At 40.6% G+C, this 24,535-nt stretch overlaps 1 protein-coding gene across 1 annotated transcript in view; it reads right to left on the bottom strand.

Moving 5' to 3' along the window:
* Nucleotides 1-24,320, bottom strand: part of ift172 (intraflagellar transport 172) — a 140,729-nt gene extending 116,409 nt beyond the window's left edge. The window contains exons 1-11 of the mRNA XM_060914101.1: nt 24,172-24,320; nt 19,279-19,422; nt 17,417-17,529; nt 17,290-17,329; nt 15,534-15,599; nt 15,366-15,445; nt 15,195-15,282; nt 8,780-8,994; nt 6,709-6,832; nt 703-798; nt 141-302 (exon numbers count right to left, since the gene is read on the bottom strand). Coding sequence (XP_060770084.1) covers nt 141-302; nt 703-798; nt 6,709-6,832; nt 8,780-8,994; nt 15,195-15,282; nt 15,366-15,445; nt 15,534-15,599; nt 17,290-17,329; nt 17,417-17,529; nt 19,279-19,422; nt 24,172-24,210 — 1,167 coding nt within the window. The 5' untranslated portion in view covers nt 24,211-24,320. The remainder of the gene's footprint in view (nt 1-140; nt 303-702; nt 799-6,708; nt 6,833-8,779; nt 8,995-15,194; nt 15,283-15,365; nt 15,446-15,533; nt 15,600-17,289; nt 17,330-17,416; nt 17,530-19,278; nt 19,423-24,171) is intronic.
* Nucleotides 24,321-24,535: the final 215 nt, after the last annotated feature.

Below are 24,535 nucleotides of genomic sequence, written 5' to 3'. Positions count from 1 at the left end.
CCACCCCAACTGTAGTTGATTATTATAAACAGCTAGCTTCAGTCATGTGTATTAAGTGATAGATCTCCAGAATCACAAATATTTTTTTCCAAACATTTGAAACCATGTTCACAGAAACTGTAAGAGAGACATTCTCCTACCTCACTCAGTTTATTGGAGACCAGATCTCCCAGCAGAAGGGTATCTGAAGTGTGGGCCACCAAGTAACGATCCTTCCCCATGATTTTCACCTCATTAAACTCATAGCCATAATGAGACTTGAGCACCACTCGTGTGCCTGTAGAAAGGTTCTTCACAATCACCTGCATCATAGCAAATGAGGAGGACTGGTTAGGATAATCTACAAGACCCTAGAATAGCTGCAGCATTGGAACATTTGGCTGCAATTTAAAATTTAATAAACTTGAACTTATATTTTTTTTTGTTTTCCAAAGACATTTGTTATTATATCAACATTATTTCTCTATTATTTACACCAATTACAAAATAAAGCATTAGAAAAAGCTTCTACTGTAAAATATTTAATGAACATTAGCCTAGATTAAGACTGCACTGCTTTAAGATAGATAGATAGATAGATAGATAGATAGATAGATAGATAGATAGATAGATAGATAGATAGATAGATAGATAGATAGATAGATAGATAAGATTTATTTTTTTAAATCAAACAACAACAACAACAACTAAAAAAAACCTTACCTGGCTTAAGCCAACATAAGTCATCTCAAATTTGTTCTTGTAGATGCTCCTGCGAAGGCAGCAGTCAAACTGCTCAACTCCCCCACACAGTGTGCCCTAATGGTCAGATATCTATCCGTTAAAATTCACTTGGATAGAGATTATGAACAGGTCAAACCACTCAGCCAGTCATGAATATGCAAGGCTTTTTCTCCAATTTCCCCTTAGGATAAATAAAAGCTATCACTTTAGAAGTGTAGGATTGATGTTTGCTATTTGACTAGTCTCAAGTGCACACTACCACTGACCCTTTTGTACTACATGGCATCACTTGTGATCAGTTTGTGGATGTAGTGATGTTTACACTGCACGACTGCTCCCAGATAAGACGCAAGTGGCAAAGTGATCACACCTGTCGCAAGTTGATGCTGTGTGTTTTGCAGTGATGATAGAGCAGTGATAAGGAGGGGGACAGCAGAGAGGTGGGAGAGCAGAGAGGTGGCTGTCTCCTGACCGGAGCGAGCGTGTGTGTGTGTGTGTGTGTGTGTGTGTGTGTGTGTGTGTGTGTGTGTGCGCTTGTGCAAGAGAAATGTAACTTGAAGATGGAAAGCTCATCTCATCTCATTATCTCTAGCCGCTTTATCCTGTTCTACAGGGTCGCAGGCAAGCTGGAGCCTATCCCAGCTGACTACGGGCGAGAGGCGGGGTACACCCTGGACAAGTTGCCAGGTCATCACAGGGCTGACACATAGACACAGACAACCATTCACACTCACATTCACACCTACGGTCAATTTAGAGTCACCAGTTGACCTAACCTGCATGTCTTTGGACTGTGGGGGAAACCGGAGCACCCGGAGGAAACCCACGCGGACACGGGGAGAACATGCAAACTCTGCACAGAAAGGCCCTCGTCGCCGGCCACGGGGCTCAAACCCGGACCTTCTTGCTGTGAGGCGACAGCACTAACCACTACACCACCGTGCCGCCAGCTGGAAAGCTATTATAAAAATTTAAAAAAAAAAAAAAAGACTGAGTTCACCATCACTACCTGCCTGTTTGCGCTTCAGTGTTCCACCCACCCTCAGGGACATTCTACAGAAACGTAGCCATTTTTACCTGCACCAAGGAGGTTATGTTGTCAGTGCAGTTTGTTTGTCTGTCTGTTTGTCTGACTCAGCAGGATGGTACAAAACCTACCAATCTCATTTCTATGAAACTTGGTAGGAGGGTGTAGCATGGGCCAAGAAGAAGCAGCCTTTATTTGTCACATGCACACTCAAGCACAGTGAAATTCATCCTCTGCATTTAACCCATCTGAAGCCATGAACACACGTGTGCACACACACCCAGAGCAGTGGGCAGCCATACTACTGAGCCCTGGGAGCAGTTAGACGTTAGGTACCTTGCTCAAGGGCACTTCAACCCAAGGCCACCCCATGCTAACCTAACCACATGTCTTTGAACGGTGGGGGAAACCAGAGCACCCGGAGGAAACCCACACAGACATGGGAAGAACATACAAACTCCACACAGAAAGGCCCCCCCCATCAGCCACTGGGCTCAAACCCAGAACCTTCTTGCTGTGAGGCGACAGTGCTAACCACTACACCACCGTGCCGCCAAGGAAGAACCCATTCAATTTTGGAACGGATTTGAGTCATGGGGCAGATCTACTAATTCAGTTTCTCCTTCACCAACATTGCAAGATGCACCATTTGGTCTTGGCAGAAGTCTGCACTCAACAATGCCATATATCTTTGTGGCAGAAGGGGCGTGGCCAAGTGTCAGCTGTGGATGGAGAGGAGGCAGACAGAGCCAGCAGGTAGTGCATGATCAGTCTCACCTGTGTCAGATTGCTGGCAATTTATTTACGTGTGTCCTTTGTGTGCGTTTGCACAGAGAAGCTGGTAACCAGAGAGAGAGAAAACAGCCCAGCACTGTGTGCGTGTGTGTGTGTGTACACACGTGTATGTAGAACGTGAAGTCACGGAAAAGCAAGTCTCCCATTTTCTCTTTCCCCTGAACTGCAGTAGTGCTTCAAAAAAAAATCCAGTTGATGGCAATAAAGTTCAATAGCGACAACACATAGCTAATGTGGAAATATGATGACTCCAGATCACAATCCGCTGTCACAAGTACCAGTAATCCTCTGGAATACACATGTAGGCACATAATTCTAACAGTTTTGGAAATATATCTAGTCATATAAAATTGGTTGTGGTTGCAGATTTGCACATCACAGAAGAGACGACTATTGCCTTTGGCAGAGATCTGTGTTCTCTGAGTGCCCTTCTAGTTCTACTGTGTGCCCAGTTAGGAGATTGTTTTTGGGTAGTCACCAAGCCCTTTGGCTTAAGTAATCTAACTTAAAATTTCCACTTATTTTCATTTTTGCCACCTTGCCAAAATGGGAACAGGGCCCCTTATTATTGTGATAAACCGAGAGGCAATGATGCCTCTTAGCAGTCATGTGGTAAATATTAGCACAAATGCATTAACAAGGAATGAGCACTGGAAAACATACCATACATACTATACCAAAATTAAATGCAACCCTGCTTCCAAAAATGTTGGGATGCTGTGTGAAACGTAAATGAAAACAGAGTGCAATGGTTTGCAAAAATTTTCAACATATATTCAACTGAATACAATACAAAGGTGAGATCTTTAATATTCAAACTGATAAATTTGATTGTTTTTGCAAATATACCTGTGGCAGTGGGGGCGTGGTCAAGCGTCGGTCTGTGACCGGAGGGTGGAGTCAGGGAAGGCAAGTGGCAGAATCACTGCACCTGATGTTGGTTAATCTGTGTTTGTGCGTCTTCCCCAGTGACCGTGCCCTATATGAGGAGAGAGCAGAGGAAGGGAGCTCTCTCCCCAACCAGACGACTGGTGTGTGTGTGTGTGTGTGTGTGTGTGTGTGTGTGTGTGCGCGCGCACGCGTGCATGACTAGAGAGTTGACAACGTCTGAAAAGACTAAAATAAAGAGTTTGTGGAACTTAATTCTGGCCTGCCGTCGGAACAGCCGCCAAGTGGTCCTCCGCCAACTCAATGGCCTGATCCAGCGACGCCGGGCGGTGGCACTGGTCCCACTCCGCGGTTCCCTCTGGTAGGCGGGTGATGAACTGCTCCAGTACCACCTGATCGATGATCCCCTTGGCATCGCGATTGTCGGCCCTCAACCACCGCCAGCAGGCGTCCCGGAGCTGCTGGCCAAACGCGAACGGCCGGCCGACTTCCTCCAGACGCAGAGCGCGGAAGCGCTGACACTGTTGTTCAGGGGTGCGCCCCACCCGCTGGAGGACGGCCCGGCGAAGGTCTGCGTAGACCAGCCGGCGGTCGGCGGGGAGCTGTAGCGCGGCCAGCTGTGCCTCGCCCGTTAGCAGGGGGAGGAGGCGTGCCGCGCGCTGTTCCACTGGCCAGCCCGAGGCCTGCTCGAAGAGCGTGAGGAAGGCCTCGGGGTCGTCATGCGGGCCCATCTTAGTGAGGTGAGGGGAGAAGGGCCCACGGCGGTGGAGGTGGTGGACCCCGCTGACGCGAGGAGGTGCCGGAACGCCTGTCGGTTTTCTTGCTGCGCCAGCACCAGGGCCTCGAACCGGTGCTCCTGCTCCTTTCGGAGGGTGACTAGCGCCTGATGCTGGCTCTGCTGGGCTGTGGCGAGGGCGTGGACCAGGTCCGCGAAGGGGGAGGACTCCATGGGGCTGTTCTTTTTCCTGTGCTCGATTCCGGGTTTCGGCACCACTGTAGCAGTTTGCTGGGTGGAGCACAGAAAGACGGCAGGCCAGAATTAAGTTCCACAAACACTTTATTTTAGTCTTTTCAGACGTTGTCAACTCTCTAGTCATGCACGCGCACACACACACACACGCCAGTCGTCTGGTTGGGGAGAGAGCTTCCTTCCTCTGCTCTCTCTCTCCTCATATAGGGCGCGGTCACTGGGGAAGACACACAAACACAGATTAACCGTGCAGTGATTCTGCCACTTACCTTCCCTGACTCCGCCTTCCGGTCACAGACCGACGCTTGACCACGCCCCCACTGCCACAATACCCTCAATGAGAATCTGATGCCAACAACACATTGCAAAAAAAGTTGGGACATGGGCAACAAAAGACAAGGAAAGCTGTGGAATGCTCAAAAAACACCTGTATGAAAGATTCTACAGATAAACAGGTTAATTGGCAATTGGAAAGGCTAACAGTCGTTCACAATCAAGGATGGGGCAAGGTTCACCACTTTGTGAAAAACTGTGTGAGCAAATAGCCCAACAGTTTAAGGACAACATCCAGTTGAAGGAATTTATGGATTATAAATGGTGAAATCCCTATCAACAAAAGATTCAGAGAATCCAGAGAAATCTCTGCATGTAGGGGCAAGGCTGAAAACCAACATTAAACATAACATTACTTAACAATTATTCACCAAAGGCAAAGTGAAAAATCAGTGAATAATAACAGATGGTTATTATTCACCAATATTCACTGAGTCTGAGGTGGATAACTGTTTTAGTATAAACAAACAGGTGATTATATTTTAAATAATTAAATAAATATATAAATTTAGAAAAAAAAATTTTCAATCTTCACAAGCGGTATGCAAATGTGACGCACACAGACTTGTGTCACTTATTTTTGCTGAGTCACATAAAATACTTTGTTTTGAAAGAGAAATAAATAAAAATCACAATTCCACCTTACCTTTGAATAGCTTGAGACCAAACTTCACAGCATCTTTCTGCTTTTAGGAACAGCATTTTCTTTCATAATTTGTGATTCTTCCTCACTTACAGTGGCAAAGCGATTGGCTGCTATTTTGACGAGCCGTTCGAGGTGATTACTGAGAAATAGTTTAAATCTCTCAACCAATCAGCACATGCAATTTCCTATAAATCACCTCCGTATTTATACTAAATTATATTAAAGACATTTAGCAGATGCTCTTATCCATGGCAAGGGCACTTTAGCCATGGATATTCCTGCCAGTCTAGGGAATCGAACCAGTGACCCTTTGGGCCCAAGGCTGCTTCGCTAACCTTTAGACCATGCCTCCTTAAATGCCCATAATCTTTAATCCCTCAGGTGGCACTGCATTAAAACCAACATGATTGTATAAAGGATATTACTACACATCACTGTATCTACCATGCAATGCAAAAGCCATGTATCAACAGCCAGAAATGCAGCCTACTTCTCTGGGCCTGAGCTCAGAGAAGTTTTTGGAAATAAATAGTCCTCCAGGCTAAAGAGGAAAAGGACCATCCATAACGTTACCAGCACAATGTTCAAAAGTCAGTATCTGTAATGGTACGGGGGGTGTGTGGCAAGGCACCATTAATGCTGAAAGGTACATACAGGTTTTGGAGCAACATATGTACCATCCAGAAGACGTCTTTTTCAAGGAAGCCCCTGCTTATTCCAACAAGACAATGCTAAGCCACATTCTGCACGTGTTACATCTGCATGGCTTCGTAGAAAGGAAAAAACAAACAAACAAACAGTGCAGGTGCTAAACAGGCCTGCCCGTTTCCCATTGAAAATGTGTGGCGCATTACAAAGCTAAAACTTTGGCAATTAGTTTCCTCAGTTCCCAAATGCTTGCTGAGTGTTAAAAGAAAAGGTAACGTAATACAGCGGTTAAACATGTCCCTGTCCCAACATCAAATTCAGGATGAGCATATATTAAAAAAAAAAAAAAATCAAGTTTCTCAGTTTGAACATTAAATATCGTGTCTTTGTATTGTATTCAACTGGATATAGGTCAAAAAGATATGCAAAATCATTGTGTCATCAATTGAAAACAGATTGCAGTCACTTTTTTGGAATCGGGGTTGGATATTTAAAGCTTAGTAATATCTCAGACATCTCGCTCAACCTTAAATCAAGACTTGTCTGGACAACCTGTAGGCTGGTACTGTTACCAGTATAACTAGGGATAAAATGCATTATAATAATAAAAGTTAAAAGATACAGTAAAGCGCTTCAAGCAGTTTGTTTTTTCTTACTAGCTTCTATCTGATAACATACCACACAGAGCCGAGAGCCATCTTTTTTCCATGCCAGAGCTGTGATGGTATATAGATTAGGAATTTCTTTTGGAGCAGCTTCATCCCAAGCACCTCTTCGAGGATTCCAGTTGAAAACCCTCAATCTGAAGGAACATACAGTAAATAAGTGGATTGCCTAAAGGTTGCTTAGTCTCATGGAACATATTGATATACAAAGTACTGATACACTGCACCATTATAATGTCAATTTTAATAATACAACCCCAATTGCAAAAAAGTTGGGACGCTGTGTAAACTGTAAATAAAAACAGAATGCAATAATTTTCAAATCATGGAAACCCTATATTTCATTGAAAACAATACAAAGACAACATATCAAATGTTGAAACTGAGAAAAATTTTTAAATATATGCTCATTTTGAATTTGATGTCAGCAACACTTTTCAAAAAAAGCTGGGACAGGGGCATGTTTACCACTGTGTTGCATCATCTCTACTTTTAACAACACTGTAAACATTTGGGAACTGAGGAGGCCATTTGCAGGAGTTTTGAAAGAGAAATGTTGTCCCATTCTTGCCTGATATACAATTTCAGTTCCTCAACAGCTCGGGGTCTCCTTTGTTGTATTTTGTGCTCCATAATGCACCAAATGTTTTAAATGGAAGACAGGTCTGGACTGCAGGCAGGCCAGTTCAACACCCGGACTCTTTTACTACAGAGCCATGCGGTTTTAATATCTGCAGAAAGCAGTTTGGCATTGTTTTGCTGAAAGAAGGAAGGCCTTCCCTGAAAAAGATTGTGTCTGGATGGCAGCATATTGCTCTGAAACGTGTATATATCATTCAGCATTAATGATACCTTCCCAGATGCACAAGCTACCCATGTCATGTGCATTAATGCACCCTCATACCATCACAGATGCTGGCTTTTGAACTGTGCACTGATAACAAGCTGGATGGTCCCTCTCCTCTTTAGCCTGGAGGACACAGTGTCCGTGATTTCTAAAAAGAATTTCTACTTTTGATTCGTCAGACCTCGGGACAATTTTCCACTTCACCTCAGGCCATCGTAAAAGAGCTCAGGCCCAGAGAAGGTGGCGGTGTTTCTGGATATTGTTTATATCTGGTTTTAACTTGCATTTGTGGATGCAGTAATGAACCGTTTTCACAGACGATGGTTTCCTGTTGTGCTCCTGAGCCCATACAGTGACTTCCACTAAGACACCTGTCTGCTTTTAACTCTTTACCCTTTAAAGCAGTTGCTACAGACACCCTTAGAACATATTTACAAGAAAAAAGTCGTCAAATGTTGTCATTATGGTGCATACACGCCAGCGTCATACGTCATCACATTATGGGATTATACAAGGGGTCGTCATATGTCGTCATTAAGCGGTAAAGAGTTAACGTAGTGTTGCCTGAGGGCCTGAAGATCACAGGCATCCAATGTCAGTTTTCAGCCTTGTCTCCTGCATACAGAGGATTTCCCCAGATTATCTGAATCTTCTAATAATATTATGTACCATAGATGATATGATCCCCAAATTCTTTGCAATTTACATTGAGAAACATTATTCATAAATTGTTGCAGTTTGCTCACACAGTCTTTCATAGAGTAGTGAACCCCTCCCCATCTTTACTTCTGAGAGACTCAGCCTCTCTTTTTAAACGCAATCATGTTACTGACCTGTTGCCAGTTAACCAAATTCACTTTTTTTTTTTTTAGCATTACAGAACTTTTTCAGTCTTTTGTTGCCCATGTCCCAACTCTTCTGAAACCTGGTGCCGACATCAAATTCAAAATGAGCATATATTTTTTTAAACAATAAAATTTCAACAATAAAAGTGGTCAGTTTTAACATTTGATATGTCGTCTTTGTACCATTTTCAATGAAATATCGGGTTTCCATGATTTGCAAATCTTCACATAGTTTTTTTTTTATTTATGTTTTACATAGTGTCCCAACTTTTTTGGAATTGGGGTTGTATTTTTAATGCAAAAACAAAGCAAAAAAATTATTCAGGGAATAATGCCCAGTGCATATACAAAATTCCAATTTTCTCCCCCCATCTTTGGAGCACATTACTGACCTGTCATAACTGCCCAACACTACTGACTGACCACTGGGGCTTGTCACTGCAACTGTGAACTCCTTCTCCAAGCGATCACGGCTGTAGTCAAATGTTTGCAGGATTTGTCCCTCCTTCCCATAGGCCACAATCTTCTTATCACACCCAGCTACAATAATGCTGTTGCTTCCCCAAGCCAGAGCATATGGTGGGCATGGGTGAGTCAGCAATTTGCCCTGAAAATAATTTAATTACAAGTAAATGCTGGGGGTTAAGAGTAACAGCTCTATGTTATCATAAGATTTATTTATATATATATATATATATATGTGTATGTATGTATGTATGTATGTGTGTGTGTGTGTGTGCGCGTGCGCATGCAACAGTTGTATTCTTTATTCCATGTGAGTCATTCCATGTCAACTCAACCAGAGCCTCCCACCTCAAATTTTTGATTTTGCTTAAAGTGCATATTCTGGACCAATTTCGTTTTTTTTTTTTTTTTTTTATATGAAAGTATGTCCCTTTACACACTCATCCAGAAGGGTAATTTTGCACAAGGCCACCTGTCTACAGCAGAAAAAAAATAAATAAATAACAAAACACGTCTGGAAAAATCCCAAGGGAGTCTGGAGCCAGATTGTGATGTTACCTGCGGAAGCGCCAGCAGGCTGCACGAGCTTTGCACGGTTTAAGTGCACAGCCTGTGTAGACCAAGCGCTCCCATTTCTCTCTCATTGTCCGGTCTTTTGGAAAACGATGAGTACTAATCCCATCAAGATTGGTGTTGCTACACCCTCCTATGATACATCTGTTAACCATTTTAATAATTACGCAGTAACATTGAAGAAACTTGCAGAAAACCACCAGGTCATTTTCTCATAAACAAACCAGCACTGACATAGGATTCAGAGGGAGGCGTCCCGCAGATGACGTCACGAAAATCAATGTTTGCCGGGAAATTCAAATGCCAAGTTTTTTTTCAGAGGCGGACCAATTCACCTCAAATGGCTTGATTTCAACTGAATTTTTCTGGTATTGCGCAAGGTAAAAAAATTGCAGAGAATGCAGAATGTTACAGATATTTGACCAAAGTTTAATATAAAATAGGAGAATTACATTGATCTTGCTCCTGAATTTACCCGTGATATGCACTTTAAACTTTGCACACTGCAAGTAGCATGCCTTGGTAGTACTAAGGCCAAGTTTTTAAGCTTAATTATTGCTAACTGTTGAGATTCAGCCTTGTTTTTGAAGTAGGGGTCATTTCCTTCTTGAATGCTTCAATTCTGAAGCAACTTTGTGCATCTAGAAAAAATACTTGCAGAAGTGTTAGGTCTATTACATGGATTTTATTATCAGAAAAGTTGGTCCTCTCCTGATTTTAACCACCATTGTCTACATATTTTGTCCAGTTTAGCCCTCAGGTGGTATAGAAAAAGCAAAAATCACCTAAATGAAAATTCGCTAGTGTATTTTTACGATTTTGATTTCTTCATTACTCTTAGCTTAGTGATTATAGAGATCTAAAATTTTTAATGTACATTGTCAGTAAACTTAAGTATGTTAAACAAGCTCAAGGCCCCAGTGGCTATATTCACTGACTTATTAACCCCTGAAGTTGGACCCAGAATGAAACGTGCTATTTTTGTCATAATTGAATCCATACTTTTCTCAAAAGGGACACGTTATAGCAATTTCAGTTTTTTCATGCTTGAAAATATATACCTTGGTAATATGTGAAAAAATGGAAGCTGTAATACTCTTCCTTTTGAAGTTACAACAAGACAATTGGACCCGGGGTCTGACATTAACCAACTGCTGGAAATCCTCTGAAAAAAGGAACACTATTGTTTTGTTTAACACAAAAACGTTTATTAACTAACAGTTTAGCCATACTTCAAGTCAGACATATCTAGCTATCAATGATAAATTCAGTACAAGCCAGATCATTGATCAACATGTATTAATTATCACGGCAAAATATTATAATTTCCAAAAAACTCCAGGTAATATTCAAAACAAGTCACATTGAATAATGCAATGCAAGACTTGATAAAATGTTTAAATGGTCTATTTTCTTTCGACACAAATATATATTCTATTAGCTCAGAAGTTGTAAATTATTTATTTAAAAAAAAATGGGCAAATGGCCAAGACACTTTGCTGACAAAAGATGCCAAGAAAGGCCCCAATGTTGGCAACAGTAACTAAATGCCTAATGTAAAGCATAAAGCCACTTTATGCTTTACAGCTTTAAAGCCACCCTACCTTGATATGACCTTTCAAGGTCATGCTAGGTCAAAGGTTATGACTGTGGCAAATGAAAGATCATATGAGACTTCCTATCTGTTGGTAATAGTAACTACATTTCAACCTAGAAGCCACTATAAAAAGACTTTATTGTTTGAAGATTTAAAACCCTCCTGTGACCTTGAAAATAAGGTCAAGTAGGTCATATGGGTCAAAAGGTCTTGTCGAAGTCTATTAAAAGTCTATTAAATATCACAAAGTAAATGCAACTTGAAAAGGCCACTGAAATACAGGCCGAAATCCTCCCCATTGGGAATACATGTAAATTGCCCCAAAAACAACGAACTTTGGCCTATAAAGTCAGTAAAATAGGTCACAGTGATCTAGTTTTTGGTGAGCTAGGTTGTGGTCACCCAAGGTATATTCAGGCCATATATGAGCCTCCTAGCTCTTACGGTGTCAAAACATGCCCTGTTAACATACGGACAGACAGATGGACTTAGCTTTGCTGAAGTCAGCAAAGCTAAAAATAAATTACCACAAATTTCGATCCCAGATCATCATAATTAACAATTTATGCAAAGTCAAAGTTGGCTCAGAAGAGAAAATGAGCATTTTTTGTGCATAAATTATGCCAATATTTTTCTAAGAAGATATTACATACCTAATTATTATATATTATTTGATATTATTAACCTACTTTAAATATATAAAATACCAGCTATGTACTATATGTCCCTCCCTGGATTTTGACTCCCTAAAATAAGGGATAATTTGGCATTTTCATTCTGGGTCAAGTTTGCATTTTCCTTCCTTTAAGACAGGAGTGTCAAACTTACGGCCCGCGGGCCGGATCAAGCCCGCGCACAGGTTTAATCCAGCCTGCGAGATGATTTTACAAAGTATAAAAATGAGCTGCAATTTTACAATAAAAGAAACTGCTGTTCTAAATGTGTCCACTGGGTGTTGCAATAGCAATTCTGTTAAGCAAGCAAACTGTTTGCCGCGCTGAGCGGTATAGCGCGGAAGTATAGCAAGGACAGCTAGCCCGGAGCCACCTTTTCATTCTGCCTAATAAGTCTTCTACTTTGAACATTATGCGATTTGGCACCCTCATTGTCCCAAAATGTCTTTATCAAAAAAGAGAAAAGTCAACACAGAGTGCAGAGTTTTTCAAGACAAATGGTCATCGTCCTATTTATTTACGGAGGTGAATGGGAAACCTATGTGTTTGGTGTGTTCACAGCACGTTTCACTGCTGAAAGAATATAACCTTCAGCGCCACTATGAGACTCTTCATGCTGAAAAATACAACCACTTGCAAGGACAACACAGAAGAGAGAAGGTGAATGAATTGTTGGCGGGTCTGAAGAAACAGCAGTCTGTGTTTACTCACAGCCGAGAGATCGGTGATGCTGCAGTGAAAGCTAGCTACCTTATTGCTAACAAAATTGCACTGGCTTCAAAACCATTCAGTGAGGGTGAATTTGTGAAGATGTGCATGCTGAAGGCTGCAGAGATTGTGTGCCCTGAAAAGCGTCAGGCTTTTGCAAATATCAGTCTGACAAGAAACACAGTTTCAGACAGGATTTCTGATCTTTCAGCGGATGTGGACAGCCAAATGAAGCGCAAAGTAAAGTCATTTATTGCTTTTTCAGTTGCAATTGATGAAAGCACGGACATTACAGATGTTGCGCAACTGGCCATATTCATCAGCGGAGTTGATGACACTTTGACTGTCACCGAGGAGTTCTTGGAGCTGGTGCCAATGATGGATACCACAACAGCAGGAGATATTTTCACCGCCCTCATCGGAGCGCTGGACAGGGTCGGAGTGTACTGGTCCCGCGCTGTCAGCCTGGCTACAGATGGTGCGCCATCAATGATCGGGGAAAAAAAGCAGGTGTTGTGACAAGATTCAGAGAGAAAGTTCAGACGGCAAATGGAGGACGTGATTTTTGGACTTTTCACTGTATTTTGTATCAGGAGGCATTGTGTTGCAAGTCATTAAAGATGGAAAACGTCATGGAGGTAGTTGTCAGAACTGTTAATTTCATCCGATCCAGAGGCCTGAATCACCGTCAGTTTGACAGCCTTCTCAGAGAGAAAGACCACAACTATGGCCTACCATACCACACCAAGGTAAGATGGTTAAGCAGAGGTGCTGTGCTGAGGAGGTTCTTTAATTTACGAGTGGAAATTGAACAGCTCATGGAAAAAATGGGCAAACCAGTGTTAGAATTTCAGTCCACAGAATGGATACAGGACCTTGCATTTATGGTGGATGTTACAGAGCACCTGAATAACTTGAACAAAATGCTGCAAGGGCGCAACAAAGTTGTCACGCAATATTATGACAGCATATGTGCGTTCAAGTTGAAGCTGTCATTGTGGGAGAGACAACTCGCGGGTGGTGATGCTGCGCACTTTCCTTGTCTGAAAGACGTGTGCGTGACCCGACATGCCGCAGACATGAAGCGGTTCAAAGATAAGATAACAGGACAATTGCGGGAGTTTGAGCAACACTTTCAGATTTTTGGTGAACTGGAGAAAGACTTCAAAGTTTTTTGCTCTCCAAATGCCTCTGAATCTGCCCGTCAACATCCAACTTGAAATCATTGACTTGCAGTGTGACTCAGATTTGAAGGGCAAATTTGCCGCAGCTGGCTTGGACACATTTTATCAGTATCTCTTGCCAGGTTACCCCAACTTGACAGCCCTTGCTGCAAAAGTGTTATGCACGTTTGGAACCACATATCTTTGTGAGCAAGTTTTCTCCGTAATGAGCATCAATAAAACAAAGCTGCGTTCAAGCCTCACGCATAAGCACTTGAATGACATCCTGAAATTGGCTGTCACTCAGGATGTGACACCTAATATTGATGCACTTGTGAAAGCTAAAAGATGCCAGGCTTCAGGAGTAAAATATACAGTGCACTTAAAATGCTGCATGAGAAACACCCTGATATAGTTCTGTGAAAATGAATATCTTCTGTGGAGATTTAAAGAAAGTGAACAGTGTGTGATTTACTGTAATAATCCATAGTTCATAAGTTTGTTTTATTGAAATTGTTTATGCATTGCACAGCTTTTATTTTTCTATCAATAAATAGTGTAGCCTACAAGGCAGGGAGTAACTCAACCCTCTTGAATAGTTTCAGTTTGTATGGTGTGGTAATTTAACTCGGAATTAAGATGTGGAAATGACAAATGAGGTATTTGATACCTAGAAGAGTTGTTTGTTTTTGTTCAATCCCAGATAGTCTGTGACTTAAAGTTGTATGCCTTTGTAGAAACACTGAGACAAAGTCTAAGTTCCAATCACTGAGGCATTGTGTTCTTGAAATTGCACCAATTTTGTCCTCAGAATTTTTAACTAATTTTAAGTGTTTTGTCACTGTGTTTTGTTTACTTGAGATGTGTACAGTTTTTGTGTACAATTTTCAGAATGTTCTTGTACTATTCTGAACCAAACTAAAACAAAGAAAACAATCTGAAGTTGTCGTTATTTTTAAGCTATTATGCCATGATTTTACCGGTCCGGCCCACGCGGGAATGGATTTTCCTCCATGTGGCCCCTGAGCAAAATGAGTTTGACATCCCTGCTTTAAGATATATAACATCTACAGCCATGCAAATACATGAAGGTCATAAGAAGTTGGTCCACAATAGTATGGTGTTAAAGATATGGACAGCTGTGGTGTAGTTTTTTCATAATAAGCACTCTAACTTACTAGAAAATGCAATCATGACTGGGTAAATTATTTATTTTTTCTATTTTTAACATGCTGCCCTTCATACATATATTCAAAGCTGATGATAATTATACCAAATCCTAAAATATACCTCCCAAACTTACAGTACAAGCAAAATAATGAAGATATGGCCATCATAAATGTCTTTTTAGAGGCCTAATTTTGCTCCAGATTATAGGAAAAAATTTTAACTTTGACCCCCCACCACCACCATGCAAACTGGGCTGAAATGAGCTCATAGATCATCACGGAGACCTAATATTTGGGCTTTGGTCATCATACATGTGTATCTATCACTGGAAGGAAAATTATCAACATAAAAAAACTGAGGTGGGAAAACCTTTGAATTTTGGTTGATTTGACATGGAATGACCCATGTAATATTCTATTCAATCCTTTATTTCATGTACAGTTGACATGTATAATACCTGAGAATCCCCTGAGCCTTCATCATCAAAGAAATAACGCACAACAGTCCCATCTGCATGGCCTGAAAGAATTCCTTTCCCAGAGACACTAACAGATAAAATATATAATATAAGGCCAAGAACAGGATCATATGTGATACATTTGCAGTATAAATGAAAAAGAAAACTTACTTTGAAGTTAATGAAACTACATAGGATTCTGTTCCATAGATACTAGATGATTTGTTGCTTTTTGTGTTGGCCACTCGAATCTGTGTTAATATAAAAGTTGAGCTGTAACCACATTATTCAGGAGTACAAATAATTAAAAACAAAACCAGCATGTAAACAGTTACTTACTTTCCCTTCTGCTAATCCAAAAACAATACAATTTTCTGCTGGCCATAGTAGACATATTACAGCGCTCTACATAAGAAAGAAAGAAAAATGTTAAGTTATACTGGCTGTATACAGGGTGGGCCAAAAGTAGGTATACACTTTACACATTAGTACACAAAAAGGTGTATACCTACTTTTGGCCCACCCTGTATAAGCCAAGAATGTATTATGATCCTACAGTGGTGCTTGAAAGTTTGTGAACCCTTCAGAATTTTCTATATTTCTGCATAAATATGACCTAAAACACCATCAGATTTTCACACAAGTCCTAAAAGTAGATAAAGAGAACCCAGTTAAACAAATGAGACAAAAATATTATACTTGGTCATTTATTTATTGAGGAAAATGATCCAATATTACATATCTGTGACTGGCAAAAGTATGTGAACCTCTAGGATTAGCAGTTAATTTGAAGGTGAAACTAGAGTCAGATGTTTTCAATCAATGGGATGACAATCAGGTGTGAGTGGGCACCCTGTTTATTTAAAGAACAGGGATCGATCAAAGTCTGATCTTCACAACACATGTTTGTGGAAGTGCATCATGGCATGAACAAAGGAGATTTCTGAGGACCTCAGAAAAAGCGTTGTTGATGCTCATCAGGCTGGAAAAGGTTACAAAACCATCTCTAAAGAGTTTGGACTCCACCAATCCACAGTCAGACAGATTGTGTACAAATGGAGGAAATTCAAGACCATTGTTACCCTCCTCACGAGTGGTCGGCCAACAAAGATCACTCCAAGAGCAAGGCGTGTAATAGTCGGCGAGGTCACAAAGGACCCCAGGGTAACTTCTAAGCAACTGAAGGCCTCTCTCACATTGGCTAATGTTAATGTTCATGAGTCCACCATCAGGAGAACACTGAACAACAATGGTGTGCATGGCAGGGTTGAAAGGAGAAAGCCACTGCTCTCCAAAAAAGAACATTGCTGCTTGTCTGCAGTTTGCTAAAGATCACGTGGACAAGCCAGAAGGCTATTGGAAAATGTTTTGTGGACAGAGGAGACCAAAATAGAACTTTTTGGTTTAAATGAGAAGCGTTATGTTTGGAGAAAGGAAAACACTGCATTCCAGCATAAGAAACTTATCCCATCTGTGAAACATGGTGGTGGTAGTAGTATCATGGTTTGGGCCTCTTTTGCTGCATCTGGGCCAGGACGGCTTGCCATCATTGATGGAACAATGAATTCTGAATTATACCAGCAAATTCTAAAGGAAAATGTCAGGACATCTGTCTATGAACATCTCAAGAGAAGGTGGATCATGCAGCAAGACAACGACCCTAAGCACACAAGTCATTCTACCAAAGAATGGTTAAAGAAACCCACGAACATCCCAGAGTTGAAGCTGTTCCGTATGGAGGAATGGGCTAAAATTCCTCCAAGCCGGTGTGCAGGATTGATCAACAGTTACCAGAAACATTTAGTTGCAGTTATTGCTGCACAAGGGGGTCACACCAGATACTGAAAGCAAAGGTTCACATACTTTTGCCACTCACAGATATGTAATATTGGATCATTTTCCTCAATAAATAAATGACCAAGTATAATATTTTTGTCTCATTTGTTTAACTGGGTTCTCTTTATCTACTTTTAGGACTTGTGTTAAAATCTGATGATATTTTAGGTCATATTTATGCAGAAATATAGAAAATTCTAAAGGGTTCACAAACTTTCAAGCACCACTGTACATACAATGAATATCACAAACTACTTACTGTCTGCACAAATTTGTTGCAAATAACTTTTTTGTCTCCCCTGTCACACAGAAAACATAAGCTCTGATAACTGAATAAATGTAAATTCAATGCTGACCATTATTATTTGCATCATATAGCTACTTACCATTCTCCTCCTATTTTGTACACAAACACAATATTGTCAGTTTGAGCAATAGCAATTTTAGTGGAATCTGGAGAAAATGCCATAGCTTTGACCATGTAGTGTTTCTTCCCGTACTGAAATGAAACAAGACAAAAAGCAAATATTTTAAGCTACATTTGAATATTATTGCATAGTCACCACCTGAAATATCATACCACACATAAGAAAGACACACACACACACAAAATATTGGAACAGCAAGGCCAATTCTTTTGTTTTTGCTATACACTGAAAACATTTGGGTTTGAGATTTAAAAAATGCATATGAGACAAAAGATCAGAATCTCACCTTTTGTTTCCTGATATTGAAGATGTGTTAAACAACTTTTGAACCCACCCATTTTCCAAGTGATCAAAAAATATTGGAACACTTGTCTGATAGGTGTTTCTTGTTCCCTAGGCGCGATCTGTTAGATTGACTGTTTAAGCAATTAATAGCTCTGAATATCTACTCTTGGTTTGAGCTGTTTTTTTTCCCTTTTAAACAACAAAAAGGATAGACCAAAATGAAGCCCAGGTTGCTGTCTATAGGAGAAAAGCAAGTCATCTTGAAACTGAGAAAAGAGAGAAAATCTCTCCGAGGCACTGCAGAACGCATTGGGTAAATCCAATGCAACAATTTGTAATATCATGAAAAAGAAAGAAACCACTGGTGTACTAACAACCAGACATCAAACAAGTTGGCCAAGGAAAACAGCAGCAGTTGATGACAAACATTGTGAGAGCTGTGAAGAAAAACCCAAAAACAACAGTCAATAACATCACCAACAACCTCCACAGGGCAGGAGTGAAGGTATCACAATACACCGTTTGAGAAAGACTTTATGAGCAGAAATATAGTGGCCATACCACAAAATGGATACCATTCATCTGCAGTATGAGTCGGAAAGGCCAGACTGGAATTTGCAAAAAGAAAATTCACAGAGATGAGAAGTTCTGAAGCAAAGATTAACCTCTACCAAAGGAGGAGAAAATCCCAAGTGTGGGGAAAGAACCTATGATCCCATGAGTCAAGAACAATGGCAGTAATGTCATGGCTTGTACTTGCATAGCTGTTCTGGAACAAGTTCACGAATCTTGATGACCTCTCTCATGATGGTAGCAGCAGAATGAATTCACAAGCCTACAGAAACATTCTGTCTGCCATTTTGCAATGAAATGCATCCAATCTAATTGATAGACGCTTCCTCATGCAGCAAAACAAGAGTCAAAACACACTGCCAGCACAACAAAGGACTTCATTAACGGGGGAAAAAAGTGGAAGGTTTTAGACTAGCCAAGTGAATCACCAGACCATAACCCAACTGAGCAGAAATTCACCTCCTGAAAAGGAGACTGAGGGGAGAAACCCCTCAAAACAACTGAGAGAAGCTATGGTACAAGCCAGGAAAACCATTAAAAAAGAAAAATACAACAGTATCGTGAATGTTCTTTACTTTGACTCTGTTCCAATACTTTTGCTCACCTACAGATGTAGTGGTCTGCCACCAAGTGCCATGTTCTCATCCAGATGTAAATATCATGAAATTAAAGCTTAAATTCTGATCTATCGTCTCATATTCATCTTTTGAATGCAAAACCAAATGTCTTCAGTGCACAGCAAAAACAAAATAACTGACCTTGTGAATGCCATACTTTTAGAGGAGCCTCTTAGTTCCAGTGAAGGGAAATTGTAATGGTACAGAATACAAAGAAATTATATATAAACTGTGTGCTTCTAATTTCATGGCAACAATTTGAGGAAGAACCACATATGGGTATGATGGTCGGGTGTCCAGATACTTTTGACCACGGAGTGCATAGCTACACAACGACTGACTTACTTTAGCGTCGGCAGGCTTTGTTGAAAATTTGTCCCTTCTCTCTCCCTGTTCATCATAGAGCAAAACCACTCTATCAACTGTACAGACGGCAAACTTTACGTTGTTTGGAGCCCATGCCATGCATGTAACTTTCGCAGCTCCATCCTGCAGAAAGTAAGTAAATAAAGTAAACAGTATGCAGTATTTCACGAGATGATGTAAGTCATAATTCCCAACTTCTAACCAGGAAAAACAAACAAACAAACAAACAAAAAAACAAAAAAACAATGCACACTCAGAATTCCCACTCTAACTCCACAACCCCGAGTTAGGCAAGTGATGTCAAATCAATATGGCCGTGTCCAGCATGAACAATAAACACAGCAGCACTTTTTTACTTTTAAATGAGTTACACTGTACATACATGATAGAAATATATGCTTGGTATGCTTGAAACTAGTACAGGCAGTCCTAATTTCTACTTGTTTTGGTTAGTTAAATCCTTGAGATTTATCTTCGCTCGCATATTCTGTTCTCTGCTTAATGAAGGTTATGTTGACCAGTAATGTCTTTCTTCTTTCATAAGACTATGATCCTGACGGGTGATGTAATGGTACATAATGTCTCTCTTCTCTTATACAGCCTAAACCAGTGATGTAATACTTCATCACCCATTTATGCTACCCTGTCACATCCATAGACAACTTAGCTTTGTCAATCTCATCATCATCCAATCACATAGCTACAACATACTCTTGAACGTGAATATATACTCATGTTTGTCCTACTGAGAAACGTCTTCGAGCAGTTGTGTCTGTGTCAGTGACTGCTCCCAGATCGATCCATGAGGCAGAATCTCTTAAGTGCCAGAGGTCTACATTCCTAGATCTTCTTCCGGCTGCTCCCATTAGGGGTCACCACAGAGGATCTGTTCCACATATTTGATATAGCATAGGTTTTACACCGGATGCCCTTCCTGATGCAACCCTCTCCAATCTATCCGGGCTTGGGACCAGCACTATGCACTGGCTTGTGCAACCCCAGTGGCTGGGTATTTTGCCTAATCTGCATGTCTTTGAACATTCCTAGATCATACATTGTCAATTCAACATCCTTCAGTGCAGGCAGATCAAAACCTAACAATACACAAATAGCAACATGAACATACTCTCTAATTCAGTGTTTCTCAACTAGTGGGCCATGATTTTTTTTCCAAGTTGAAATTAATTTTTACTCGTAGTAGGGTACAGTTGCTGGGTTGCATCCAACGTCACATCCGCCTCATTAAGCACACTAAAGCTTGCAATGCTTTGCAATGGGTTATCGATGAAAATGAAGCATTTTGGTGGCGATATACATGTGAGCTAAAAGTTGTGGTCACACAGTGGATGAACACCTGACTGTCGCGTCTTTGCGCGTTTGAGTCTGGTGCAGCTCGAGTGGCCACACACACTCACAGAGCGTGTTGCGCTTGGGACCCAGTCTTTATGGGAAACGCCTGATACTGATTTGAGCACAATCAGTACACATAGATACGGAAGTTGTTTTCACAGAGGCTTTGCGAAGCATTATCACTGTCACGTTTGTTTCTAGCCATGCTTATAACGCTGTTTAAATATTCTGCTTTCCATTTTGCTTTTGTAAAAAAAAAAACAACAACAACACTTGGAAGATGGCTCTGGACACTTACAGTAATGTAAGTATGTCTGAGGACTACAGTCGACTTGCTAACTTTAGGACTGCAGTTGTCATGAACAGTTTTGTACTCAAGTTTCCATCAATGAACAGTTTATAACTTCAACAAAAGAGACTTCACGTTAAAACTATAATGATGATTTTCCTGGTTACACAGTTATACTTTGTGACTATATAGGACACACTTATAGAGGCAAATTATTTCATGTTATCTGTCATCACCCAAATGAGAACGGGTTCCCTTTTGAGTCTGGTTCCTCTTGAAGTTTCTTCCTCATGTTGTCTGAGGGAGTTTTTCCTTGCCACTGTCTTGCTCATTGGGGATAAATTAGGGATAAAATTAGCTCATGTTTAAAGTCTAACTCTCTGTAAAGCTGCTTTGCAATAATGTCTATTGTTAAAAGCGCTATAAAAATAAATGTGATTCAACTTAAATATCACGCCTGCTAATAAACACTCTTCCTGCACTTAGATCCATTTACTGCCATCTATCTTGTAGTGTCCTGATCCCCAGATCTTTAACCCAACCACATATAAAAAGTTGTTTGCCTCCATGCTCTTCCAGGTTTTCATCTGTGTGTCCATGTAGAACGATGTCTGCAGCACCAGGTAGTTTGAGATGTCGGAGAACTCAATTGGTGGATCATTTTCCAACTCATAGGAAAAATCCTTCTTTGTTAGCGTGTAAGGCTCTATCCCAGCGGTTGACTGTTTTCTATATCTACTTCTTGGTTTTAATAACTTTCTTGTTTGCTGTACACAAACATGGCAATAAGTTCTGGTGTTAATTGACCAGATTCCACTTTTGGATCATTAATCCCTTTTGGCTGAGAATGTCCTGCATGCATGGTTTTATGTTGGCTTCTGGCACATCCATACAGTTTTAAAAGAACAGTCCACCGTACTTCCATAATGAAATATGCTCTTAACTGAATTGAGACGAGCTGCTCCGTACCTGTCCGAGCTTTGCGCGACCTCCCAGTCAGTCAGACACAGTCAGACGCGCTGTCACTCCTGTTAGCAATGTAGCTAGGCTCAGTATGGCCAATGGTATTTTTGGGGCTGTAGTTAGATGCAACCAAACTCTTCCACGTTTTTCCTGTTTACATAGGTTTATATGACCAGTGATATGAAACAAGTTCAGTTACACAAATTGAAACATAGCGATTTTCTATGCTATGGAAAGTCCGCACTATAAGGACAGGCGTACTAACACCTTCTGCACGCTTCGGCAGCGCATTGATATCTGAGCTCCGTATCGATGCGCTGCCGAAGCACGCAGAAGGTGTTAGTACGCCTGTCCTTATAGTGCGGACTTTCCATAGCATAGAAAATCGCGACGTTTCAATTTGTGTAACTGAACTTGTTTCACATCACTGGTCATATAAATCTATGTAAACAGGAAAAACACGGAAGAGTTTGGTCGCATCTAACTACAGCCCCAAAAAATACCATTGGCTATGCTGAGCCTAGCTACATTGCTGACAGGAGTGACAGCGCGTCTGACTGACTGGGAGGTCGCGCAAAGCTCGGACAGGTACGGAGCAGCTCGTCTCAATTCAGATAAGAGCATATTTCATTATGGAAGTACGGTGGACTGTTCCTTTAAATACAATACCTACAATTAAAAACAGTTTGTTTTTATTGCACTTATTTTAATTCCTGGGCTCCCATCTGTAACAGGGAGTGATGTTACACTCCTTTAAGGATTGTTTTACAATCAGGGTACACAAGCTAAAAATCACATTTAACACTTATTATCTTCAATATCAAAAGGCTTGACTAAATAAACTTGGTTGTTTATTGTAGCCCTGTGATAGCTCTATGTACCATGCAAAAAAAAAAATTTTTAGTGATAACGTTATTTTTGGTGAATGTATGGCAATATATGTCATATTTAGCAAAATTACTCGTGTCATTTAGAAAAAGTGCTTTTTTGACCACAGGTAGCTCCAAAAGGGATGCACTTAAATCATTCTTTATACCATAAAACAAATATTTGGTTCCATATCATTGGAAACATAGTTAAGTTTTAATGTTGAATGCCAGTAAGTTTTCAGACTATTTTGATCAAATTAGTATGTAATTGTGTCTAAAAAATGTCCTCTCTGAGACAGCTAATTTTTCAATATAAAATAACATATCTAAAACGATTATTTTCATCCTAAAATGTGGTCAAGATATTGGGACATAAATATTAGAGACAACTAACACAAAGCTTACAGCCTTATATTTAAAAGCACTATGGAAGTAATGGATTCTGAATTGTCAAAAAAAAAAAAAATGTCCTCTCCGAGAATCACTTCATTTGTTTCTCCCATCTTATAGCAGATTACACAAAACTACCATACACATATGTCAAAAAATTACCTGAAATCTGTTCTTTAACTTGTCCTTCACTTAAAAACTGGTACAAGAACCAGTTTGAATCAATTTGAATTTTGGACCCCTGTGACACAAACTTTGTATTCTGACTGTAAAACAACCCTTAATACACTTTGCAATAGATTATTAGATTCTAGAATAGATGAGCCAAAATATTTGGGGATCTTTTTTAATGGGTCTTGACTCATTACAATTATGAATAGGTGGGCCTCAAAACAGAAAAAGTTGAGAACGCCTGGTTTGAATAATTACCATACAAGTTAATTGTTTTAAGAAGGAAAATATAAATCTCCCATCACAGTTAGCTGGCTAGCATGTTACTAACATGGAAGCATCCATGTTATTTTCGAAAATAGCGTCATTCCGACTTCCCATTTCCCACTACCGGGGTAAGTCGGAGTAAGTAAAAGTTCTAGGACCAAATGTACAAGTGACAGAATAACATTTAGTGTAATATTGTGTTGAAGTACCAAGGAAAACAATTCAACCATACAAATGAGCTGACCAAGTACAACTACACAGAGAAAAATAAAGCTCAAACAGTTAATCCCATAGAGATAGACAGTACACAGCCTGGGTTGGTCAAGACCGACACACTACACAGTGAGCAGGGAAGTGTTCCTGTCCAACTAGCTTATAAACAGTAATCTAATCTGCTGTTCACAATAACTAAGTGCTGTAGTTTTTTTTATTAGTAGCCAAATATCAAGAAAGTTTCGAAATTATCCTCTTCTCGCTCTGTTTACAGTCAGTCAGCTCGTCATGTCCGCTACCGTTAGTCAGATGTTGACACTAGTAGTTTAACCGCTGCATTCACGACTTAAATCATTTTACCTGCGGAGGAAGGAGAGTCTTCAAATGCTTTAGCTGCATAGTTTGTTGGAAAGAGATGTCGCTGATCTACCGACTTTGTTAAATTATTACTAAACGTATTTAACTCGGAGCTTCCCGCAGGAGGGACATAAGTGTTGTCCTGGTTACCGTTGTCAAGGCGAAAAGACTACCGCCGTTGGTGCACTACCGCCACCAACTGGACTGGAATCAGATCCAGAATCAGAATCGAGTTTGTTACCGAGTCCGTTCTCACATACAAGGGATCTCATCTCATTATCTGTAGCCGCTTTATCCTGTTCTACCTACAGGGTCGCAGGCAAGCTGGAGCCTATCCCAGCTGACTACGGGCGAAAGGCGGGGTACA

Source organism: Neoarius graeffei, chromosome 2, assembly GCF_027579695.1.
Source record: "Neoarius graeffei isolate fNeoGra1 chromosome 2, fNeoGra1.pri, whole genome shotgun sequence".
Lineage (NCBI taxonomy): Eukaryota > Metazoa > Chordata > Actinopteri > Siluriformes > Ariidae > Neoarius > Neoarius graeffei.
The sequence above is the reverse complement of the archived record's forward strand: the minus strand, read 5'-3'. Positions and strand labels throughout refer to the sequence as shown.